Source organism: Nicrophorus vespilloides, unplaced genomic scaffold (assembly GCF_001412225.1).
Source record: "Nicrophorus vespilloides isolate i.1.1-1 unplaced genomic scaffold, Nicve_v1.0, whole genome shotgun sequence".
In the NCBI taxonomy this organism is placed as follows: Eukaryota; Metazoa; Arthropoda; class Insecta; order Coleoptera; family Silphidae; genus Nicrophorus; species Nicrophorus vespilloides.
The window spans coordinates 1-10,505 of NW_017096389.1; the positions used below are offsets into that span (position 1 = coordinate 1).

Genomic DNA, 10,505 nt, shown 5'->3' on the forward strand with positions numbered 1-10,505 from the left:
TAATTCAATGAAATCAAATACAATAAATAACAACAATTAATAATCTCAATATAACGAGGGGAGGTTATATTCTAGAAATCAAAAACTCGAGCGATGAATTTTTAAAATTATCTTTATTATAATACATAAATGAATAAAATAATTATATTGAAACACTATGAGCTATTCCGAGAAGATAACTCATTAATGTTCTGTTTTGTCGATCATTTACAATAAAAGACACTGTCGGGATTTCGATAAGTCGGAATTTTGATACAGTCCGGATTATGGTTGTCGGGATTTTGATATAGTCGGGATTTCGAATGTCGGTGTTTCGATACAGTAGGGATTTCGATACAGTCGGAATTTCGAACGTCGGGATTTCGAATGTCGGGATTTTGATTGTCCCCATTGTGGACCCCCATTTTCATTTCATGGACCCCCAAATTTTTTTTTCGCTGACGTAGACCCCTTGCAGGTTGTCATAGACCCCTGGGGGTCGATATAGACCACTTTGGGAATCACTGATCTAGATTTTAGAATATGAATTCTACAATATTCATTTTGATACATCGAAATTTTACAATTATTGCATATGTCATATTTTGATGATTTCATGATTAAACTCTTGATTTTATTACAAGCATTTTCTAATGTATTATGCAATGTAACTGTAATGTTTACTTTCGGTATGAAATGTTGTTCTCTTTTATGTAATTGTAATTTTGGTTGATTTGAGTTGTAACTGTTTCATAGTGAAAGCAATGTAAAAACTGTATTTTACCAAACCCCGTTGGGTCCATGAAGTGCAACCGGTAACAGAGGTTCCTTTGTTGGACCGCTGTTATATAACAGTAGTGTTTATAATATCGCAGTGCAATAAAAAAATAATTTATTCCTTGCTTGGTGCCTTCTTCCTTTGGGTAGATTTTTATTGGGAATAAATCGTCTGCATGTGCCGTGCGTGTTGTGAGGTCGGCCCTAAAGCCGCATAATACTAATTGGATTCGGTCGTGCAGAATTAGCATTTCTTCCCTTCTTTCGGTGCGCATTCCTTTTGTTTCACATCTATCGCTCGGAATAGATGAATAAGGGCAGTACATTAGTCGTGCCTTGTAATTGGTGAGGATAGGCGTGAAGGACGATCACCGCCGCAGCAGCAGCAGCGCAGATCTTCGCAATGACCCTTTTTTTTTTCTTCAGGTTCTGGTCCTTTTGTTTCTCCTTCTCGGTCCTCCTCGGTGGCGCCTGTGTTATTACGCAAGGGATGCGCGCTTTTAAGGGTGCCGGTGTCTAGTGTCTGGTCTTAACACTTGACTTGACCACTTGAGAGGGATGCGGCTCCGACGCAGCAGCAGCTTCATCCCTGTAGGGTGGCCATCCCTCAAAAGAGCCGACATGTGATTCGCACTTGTTGCATTGTCGTAGGTACAATGCGCCCGGTTCGCACTTTGATGCTACCGTATTTTTTGGTTTCGTATCTATTGTCAACCCCCTCGATTCATCCTATACGAGGGCGATCAGGAAGAAAATTTGCTGAAAGGACGCGAAGAAAGGAAGGAGGGAAAAGAAAAGATGATGATGAAATGGACACAATGTAAACACACCCTTAACCATTATTATTATTATTACCACCACCACCATCATCATCTTCTCGTCGTCAGTTCGTATTTATTTTAGCTCCGTTTTCACGAACGAAACAAGGCGACGACGGAAGATAATGCTAAATCACTATAATCATTTTCGACTTTGGACTTCCGTTCGGGACCCCAAGGACGAACGCCGACTACCCGCCCTTTATTATTGTTATTACGAAAGCAAATAGTCACGGTCACACGCATCCTAACGAAAAGGCCAGATGAGATGAACCGCAATTCTCATTGACAATTAATAAGGCATTAAAAGCATATTGCCAACGTGGCATTTCCTTGTGTTTTCATCTACGCTCATACCTTTCTTGAAAAACATTACATTATTCTTAACGTTTTCGATTATTTAGGAAGTTTATGTCTTAAAGTTCATACCTTGTACATGTCTTTAATGTTTCTATATCATAGCACTCAAATCAAAGCTGAAGGTATCATCTTTTGTCAACGAGTTGTCTGCTGTCCTCTGTTCTGCTATCAGCTACTGGAAAGAAGCATTTTCACGTTTTCATTTCAGGATAATGTTCATTACGTAACCGATAGAGGACGGTTATCGATGTCTTCAGGATACAGGAATTAAATCTGAAAGTCTTCTCTTTCCAACGAGCTTTTTGCTGTCATCCGTTTGTCTGCTATGAGCTCTCAAACATGACGTTACTGAAAAGAAGCATCTTCACATTTTTGTTGATTTCAGGATAACCACATAATTTAACAAGAATTGTAAACTGGAGAATTAGATGATCGAACATTCAAGTTACAGCTGAATATCTTAGCTTTCCAATGAACTAACTGAAAAAAAATCAAGAAGTAGAAATATAATGCGTGTAGCTTGAGGGATTGATTATGTCTCTAAAAGAATGGTATCTAAATCCTTTTTCGAGTGGAACATAGTGTAGAGACAAGGTCCAATTTTCCTCTCTAAGTGCTTTACTATATTTCCATGGAAATACGTCTATGATTTATCATTCACTATTGTGCACTGTTATCATTTCCTGTGTGAAATGTCCTTTTTCTCTAGGAAACAGCGGCGCGCCATTTTCAGGAAAAAAGGTTGATGTCCTTGTGAAGTCAATGAATGAATGAAAGAGGGATTGTCACCGAAACGTAGCAATGAGCAAGAACAAAAAATGAAAGATACAAGTAGAACAATGCATTAGGAAAGGTACAGGTACTTGTCGACATTCGTAACGACTCCTGTATCTATCTTATACGCTAATTCAAATACAACAAACAAGATCCGAAAAAAGCGTAAAAAAGGTGCTCGAAAAGAGAAATGCTTCGATTTTACACTTTGCTCTGACAATAACATTTTTTGAATTGAATAAGGAGAATTTTTTGGAAAGGTAATAAAATCTCAAGTGGGTCCAGATCGTAAATGTGTGGCTCTCTCTCTCGTATACACAGGTATATACCATATCTCAAGTGGTATTTCCGGCTGGCAACGGCCGCCGCCCTTTGTTGACGGTAAGTGTCAAAAAGTCGCCAATTTTTTTTTGGGCCTCTTCGACGTCTCCTAAGGAGAAATAGAAGTAGAATGCACTCTCAGATATAAGGGAAAAAAAGGGCAGGCGCCTGCAATCCGAGGCGCCACCAGAAAATGGCACCATCGGCACTTTGCATACTCATTATCTTCGTTAATGGCATGCGACATTTCTCGTCTACGACAACATTAAATAAACCGCAAAAACCGCCCGCACAAAGAAAAACCTTTATAGGGAATTTTCATATGTTTTATTATTTACTGGACGTCAATACATCCACCTAACGGTAATTGATTTTTATTGGCGCAATTTGCCTGTTTGAGTTTCTTTTTTTTACTTTACCGCTGGCGTCGTAAAATTCTCAAGTGGGTGCAAAAAAATCCGCACTTTTTTTTAAGAACTGTAAAATGTGGTTTATGTGAGAAGAAGGACAAATCGTAAATTACAAAGTTTAGTAATTTATTTGATATTAGGAAAACTTTAAAAGTTGTTAGTTTACAATTATAAAAATAACAATTAAAGAAAAATTAAATCTGTTATTAAAAGTTGCACATCTTATGTATTAACATTTTCTTAAAAAAAAATACATTAAAGTTATAACTTTATTAAAATAATTACATATTTATTTTACATATTATAACTATTGATTGCAGAAAAAATAATTCTATTTACAAAGATTATTTACTTTTTTTTAATTAATTTAATCAATTTTATAAATGAAAAATGTCTATTTATGGAATAAAACAGGAATTTTTTTATTAATTTGCTTAAAAGTAGGTTTTAACACTAAAAATAAATAATCAATGAAATTTATATTAAAGTAAAAAAAACAATTAATAAAGGTAAAAAAATATTTTGAAAACAAAAAGTTCATAATTTACAAAAATTCATAAATTTTATTTACAATCTGTTACATTCTGCTATAATTTAATTTTTCAACACATTTTTTTTTTCTGGTTTTTTTCAGTTTCGCTTGACAATGTGCTAGGTGCGGCACATATTTATTACATCTGTAAAATGCTTAGCATGAAATTGAAGTACCTACCTTTTTTTTGTGAAACTTTTGCGACAAAGTACTGGAAAAAATAAGACAGGGAAAATTCACCGTGAAATTCCTAACATAACAATCATGAGTATATATAAATATATATGCACGTAAATATATTTGAAATGCATATAATAACTGAATCATAAATGTTTACCTTTTGCTTTCGAGAAGATCAGTCGTAACCGTTTCTGCAACTTTACCAAAATCACGTTTGCAACGTGCATCGTTTATTACGTCTTTATAAAAAAAAAATATGTTTTGAAAATGGGAAAACCAAGTTTTTTAAAACATCTGCAATTCGAATTTCAGTTTGTACTTTTAATATTTATAACGTAGTTTTCAAAATTATGCTATGAAAATTTTAAAAATACTACAATTTTTTTTGGTAAATTTTTTAAATGTTTTCATTTTATTTTAATTATTATAATTAATTGGAATTGTTGTAATTACTTTATAAACTTATCATGTTTGTTGTTGGGATAAAGCAATGAGAAAAACAGGATAATGCAGTATTCAAAATGTATATTTGTGTTACGCAATATTTGTTGGAGGCTTGGTAGGTAAAGGGATGAAGTTGTTGTAAGTAAGTGAAAGAATTGTTTAGATAAATCGTGTTTTTGTTTGCTGTTTGCTATTCTCCAATGTATTTACAATACAATTAAACAGGGTTAAGAAGGAGTAGTTGGAATGGATCGGTGGGAATTTTTAAGGGATGGATGAGTACGTGAAATGATTGTTTTTCTTAGTCGAAGAATAGAGTTTGGCCTCAGGTCGAAAATGTTTGTTGATTTTTGCCAAAGATGTGTGTGAAAAAAATAGTTTTTTTGGGGATTGAAATTTTTGTGTGGAAAAATAAGTTTAAAAAAAAATTAAATTGTGAAATTTGTTTAAAACGTTGTCATTATAAACAAATTTAATTTATGTGCATTCAATTATGTTCAAAAATGAAAAAACTGTACAAATTGTAGATGTTTGTAGTTTCCATCAAGAGGTAGATGATGATGATGATTCATGCTCAAACCTTTCGTCTGAGATTCTTCATGAGTCAGACGTAAACTCATCCAATCTTTTATCAAATCGATGTACTAATGAAAAAAGTTAATTCCTTAAATCAACACCAAATCTACTACAGACAAAATTAATTGTGGTGTGTACAAATTCTTGCATATTTTCAACCGCGAGAGACAGAACTTACGTAAAGTACTTACTACCTGTGCGCAAATAATTGCATTTTAAGTTTCAAGTGCCGCCAGAAATTTATGTTTAAATGCGTTTGGAGAAAAACCTGAAAAAAGGTTTCCTAAGCAGAATTGGTAATATCTCAAGAACCCTTTACATAATCCTGCCCGTGCGACCCACGTTAAACCCAAAAGCGCAGTTAGCGCCTTTTACATCTTTATATTTTTATTACGTTTTAGAATGTCTTGTCGTTTTGGGTCGACCTTTCCAACAGTTTTCGCACTTTATGCAGTGTCTGTCTACCTCTATGAATACAAACATTTTCGCAAAAATTGTATACATAATCTCTAGTTTTATTACTTTATTTCTAAGTTTTATAACTTTACTCTTATTTTATATCTATTTAATTATCTTTTTCATATGTAGTTCATAAAAGTTAAGCAGCATATTTAGAGGATTAAACTTGGATTGGTGATCTTTATTAACTCGAGACAGTTCTAAACTAAATACATATCGTGTAGTCTTTCTACATATTATATTTCTTGATAACCTTAAATCTCATTTTTAATGTTGAATATATAGTGAATAATGGAAGATTTGTGTCTCTCATCAATTTTTTAGTAATTCCTTGTGAAATTTGAAGGTACAAAATTTTGTGTTTTTTTTCATTATCTTCTAATTTTTCAGGTAATAACTACAAAACACATTTAAAAATAATTCTATTAATGATTGTAATGAAAACTTTTTCATTTTTTACTAAATCGCAATCAAATTTGAAGTATCGAAACTTTGTGCCCTACTTATATTATCCTATGTTTCTCGATAACAACGAATGTCCTTGTCAATATTGAATATGAAAATTGAAGCTAAGAATAGAGGCAATAAATTGTTTATAACTACAAATGTTTCTCTTTTGTCAATAACTAGTAATACGCCGTCAAATTTAAAGTATCAACATTTTGTGTTCTACTTCTACTCTACTTCTACTCCTTTGTTTCTCGACAATCTAATAGAATTTCATTTTCAATATTGAATTACAACTAGAAATGTCTGACTTTTGATAATATTAAGTAATTAGCTATCAAATTTCTCGTCAAATTGTTATTTAGATTAAATATTGAATCTGTCAAATGATTTGTCCAGATAAAGATAAATATTAAAAAAATGAAATAAAAAGAAATACGTATTTTCACATAAAGTTTTATTTAAAATCATTTAATAAATTAATTATCACAAACATTTGGTCACATCGAATTTATTTACAAATATACTATAAACGCATTAATAAAATAATTCAAAATTTTTATATATATATATCTCTTCTCTTTTGTAATAAAATATAACTTTTCATTAGGAAACATTGGCTTTATAATTTTCATAAAAATTTAACAAAATCCTACATACATTTCTTTGTATGTTAGCATTTGCAATTTATGTAAGTCCGGTGATGGCTCTAATCGAAAAGTCTGTCAATTTCCTCGGCGTCTCTGTATTCTCTTCGGATAGACTATGAGGTTGGACTGGGGCGGTTAGATTGTACGCATGATGATAGTAAGTTGGATGGATGGGGGGGTATGTGACTATCGGACGCGCGGGGTACATGTTATAGTACTGATATACGTGTTGGAATTGTCTGAAGTATTCCATAGGTGGTGGCGGCGGGATCTGTGAGATCTGCGGCATATGTGAGATCTGCTGCATATGTGGGATCTGCTGGATCTGTGGGATCTGCTGGATCTGAGGGTACACGTATCTGTTGTAGATGGGAGGCGACATGGTGGACGTCGATTCCGGGCTGCTCGTCCTGTCGCTGTCGCTGTCTGTGACATTGACTGTGATCTCACTCACGGTAGTCACCTTCTTTATGGTAATATCATTATCATCTTCGGGAGTACGTATCCTCTTCCTCTTGCATTTCGATTGCCCGTTTTCGCGGAAACCTTTAGCGAACGGATTATTGTCGATCTTCATTTTAGTGATTCTGTCGTTCTGATACGCGGTGACCGCAATGAATTGCGTCTGAGGGAAGGCGACGGTGGTGCTCGGAGACCATCTCACGTACATCGGATCAGAGGTTTTGGCGATAATGATTCTCGGCTCATACTTGTGCATCGAGGATAGCACCATGTGACCAACCGGTGGGGTCGTGCAGTTGGTCAACTTGAGGCGGCCGAAGGAGATGATCTGAGACATCCAAGTACTTCCAAGAGCCGGGGATATCGGATGCACGTACATCTTGTGCGGACTCTGCGCTTCTTCAGCGCCGGCCGGAGCCCAACCACCTGAAGCGGAGTACTTGAAACGACTCTTTGTGACGGTCGCCATTTCCACGTAGACGCAGTAGTGCTCATTTGGATCCAAGTTCTCCAACTGGACTCTCAAAGTCGGAAACATTCGTCTGGAATAAAATAAAAAAACTTCATTACTACACCGAACGCAATCAACATAATAAAAATGTGTTTGTCTAATGTCACGTCATTTACGATTGTTAATTATCAATGCGACAGCACTTAGGAAGCCCGATAACCGAAGGAGGAGGAAAAAGCGACTCCCGCAGAAGCGAAAACAGGCACAATCAAAACAACGACTTCCTTATCCTCATCAGAGAAAGAAAACTCCAGATGATTCTTTGTTTTCACAGTGGTAATCCCCTGGATTTGGGGCGGAGCACGTTCCGGAAGTTGCAGATTGATCGTGCATCTCTCTTACATTACGGAAGCCTAGGAATCATCTCTTCTACGAGTAATTTTTTGTCTCTCTCTTTTAACTGGAAGGATTGCCGCCTCTCAAGTGGTCAGGTCAAGTGTTAAGACTAGACGGTGAGCGTCTTGGGTTAATGTGACAGGCGCCACCCCTTGAACAAAAGCCCACCGTGAGGGCGAAAGGAGAAAAAAGAAGAAGGTCGACCACTGTTCCCTTTTTCACGCGCATCTCGATTCTTTTGTTTTTTTTTTACAGAGTATAAACTTACAATCCGCCGCAAAGATAAATTGTGATCTCGTTTTTTTTATGTATGTTTTGTTTTGAAACTTACCGTCCAGATTTTGTGATTATCATCTCCGTTTCCAACTTGTGGAAATTGGCCCAAAGATCATCGTTCTGTAGCTTTATTTTGCATTGCAATTGGTTTGCTGAAATAACAGAAAAGAACACATTATTAGATTATAAATCCAGAAAAAAAAAAACATGAGAAAATATTTATATTTTTGAGAATGCAAAATTAAACAAGCTAATTTTGACTACAATTAATGAAGTAATGCAGTAAACAATGTAAATAGAAACATGTGATTATTTTTGTATCTAGTGTAAACAGCAAGTAATGTAATAGACGAAGCTAAGTCTGTTTGTTGTGACTCAAGAAGTAATTAGTGAAAATTAAAGAAAAATCATTGGATTAAACTTGAAGGTATTTGTTTGGATTATTTTATGTTTTATACTGAAGAAAAATACTAATCATTAGTGATTGAATGCATACATTTTTTGATAAATTGTAAAACGTAAAGAAGAATCTTGTACTTTTATGTATTTATAACACAAATGAAGAATTTGTTAGATTGTTTATACTGAGTGACTTTAAACTTATATTTTAGTAATTATGATTATGTTTAACTATTCAAAGTACTTCAAAATGAAGCATTTAATTAAACTTAACTTGATGTTTCTTAATTACCTTTATAGTATAACTCTCTGTGATGCTGTTGTTGCTGCTGCCTTTGATGTTGTTGCTGCATTAAATCCATATTGTTGTTAAACATATTTTATACACTTCACACAAAAACTAATATCACCAAGCCGTTTGATATTCACAGACTTTTCAACTATATAATTTGTTTTCACGTTTCGAGGGATGAAGTTGTTGTTCACTCTATGCGAAAACTTGGTTGACTGATGGTTCTCTGGGTGATCTGTGGTGCTTTTAAGCAACCCTTGGTACGAGGACACGCCCATTTTCTCCTATTGGCAAGTCCAAGGGTTGGAGGCTCTAGGGATTGGTGCGAAAGAGGGTGGCAGGTAGATCGTAGCAGTCAACAGTGAAAGCTGAGAGGGTTTGCTGGTGTTTGCGTAATCACCTATTGGAGGGTCGTAAAATGCGGTCACTTTAACGATGTTTTTGTCTGTATATATTTTTTGGTTTGCAATTCAATGAATTTCGTTTGCGTTGAATTTTGTAGGTTACTAAAAATATTTACAAAATTATCAATTTTCTTTTGGTTGATGTTTGGGAACTTTTATTTATTTTTTCATTTTGTGTTTTTTTTCTCTTAAATCATGAATATTTACTTTCTTCTTTCTTTGTATTTAAGTACAACATATATTAAATTTATCAATTGTTTTAAATAATTAATATTTACGAATATTTTTCGATTTTCTTCAATTACACACAATAGATGATAATAGAAAAACATTAGTGTTTTTTTTTTGATGATAGAATTTTATAATAATAAATTTTATTATACTAGTAAAATTTATTATTTTATTTTAATTATTAAAGTTTTTAGTAAATTGTTAGTTTCTATTTATGAATGACTGAAAAATAATTGTGAAAAAAGTTTACATTAACTTTTTTTAAGTAAAATAATGAAACACAAAGTTTTTTAAATAAATTTTAGCATATTTGTATTAAAACATTTTATTTGTCTTAATTTGTGCCAAATTTTATCTAACATTATAAACGTATTTAACAAAATGCTAAAAAACTTAAAATTAAAAAAAAAAAAAATATTTACTACAGTTTCTGTAATTAGAAAATTATAATAAATTTAACAGTTTAAGAACATAATTTTCCATCATGAAAATCAAAATATTGTTGTTAACAGAAAAATTATATGACAAACTTGTATTACCTGCGTTTTATTGAATTCTGCATTTTATTATTGAATTTTGAAGAAAAAGAACTCTTCAGTTAATCGCTTTACAGCACGTCATAAATAAATATAATAAAAATCTTCAGGGCAGAATGCAATTTAGTTTTGTTATTATTATTCAAAATCATCAAAAAAAAATAACATTTTCTTTGAATTGTGTCTGTAAAATCGTATAACTTTTGTATTTTGACGCCAAAGAGTATAAAACTTGGGAATACTGAGAATTTACTAAAACTTTTAAGTAATATTTTTATTGATTTGGCATGTACAAATAATGAGTAATTAAGTATAAAGTGAAGTAAATTGC

The 10,505-nt window shown here is 33.3% G+C and overlaps 1 protein-coding gene across 1 annotated transcript; it reads right to left on the reverse strand.

Annotated features, from left to right (window-relative positions):
* Nucleotides 1-6,661: 6,661 nt before the first annotated feature.
* On the reverse strand, nt 6,662-9,425 carry LOC108556935 (T-box-containing protein TBX6L). Its single transcript, XM_017913280.1, has 3 exons — nt 9,004-9,425; nt 8,368-8,464; nt 6,662-7,731 (listed from the first exon to the last, which is right to left on the reverse strand). Exons 1-3 carry the CDS (start codon nt 9,086-9,088, stop codon nt 6,765-6,767), a joined length of 1,149 nt encoding a protein of 382 aa, XP_017768769.1. The 5' UTR covers nt 9,089-9,425; the 3' UTR covers nt 6,662-6,764.
* Between the last annotated feature and the right edge of the window lie 1,080 nt (nt 9,426-10,505).

Bases quoted from the DNA above. Each gene is read 5' to 3' on its own strand.
- LOC108556935 (XM_017913280.1), bottom strand. From the start codon at position 9,088: ATGTTTAACAACAATATGGATTTAATGCAGCAACAACATCAAAGGCAG. The intron at 8,465-9,003 runs GTAATTAAGAAA...CTGTTATTTCAG, and splicing joins CAGAGAGTTATACTATAAAG to CAAACCAATTGCAATGCAAA. The intron at 7,732-8,367 runs GTAAGTTTCAAA...ATTTTATTCCAG, and splicing joins ATAATCACAAAATCTGGACG to ACGAATGTTTCCGACTTTGA.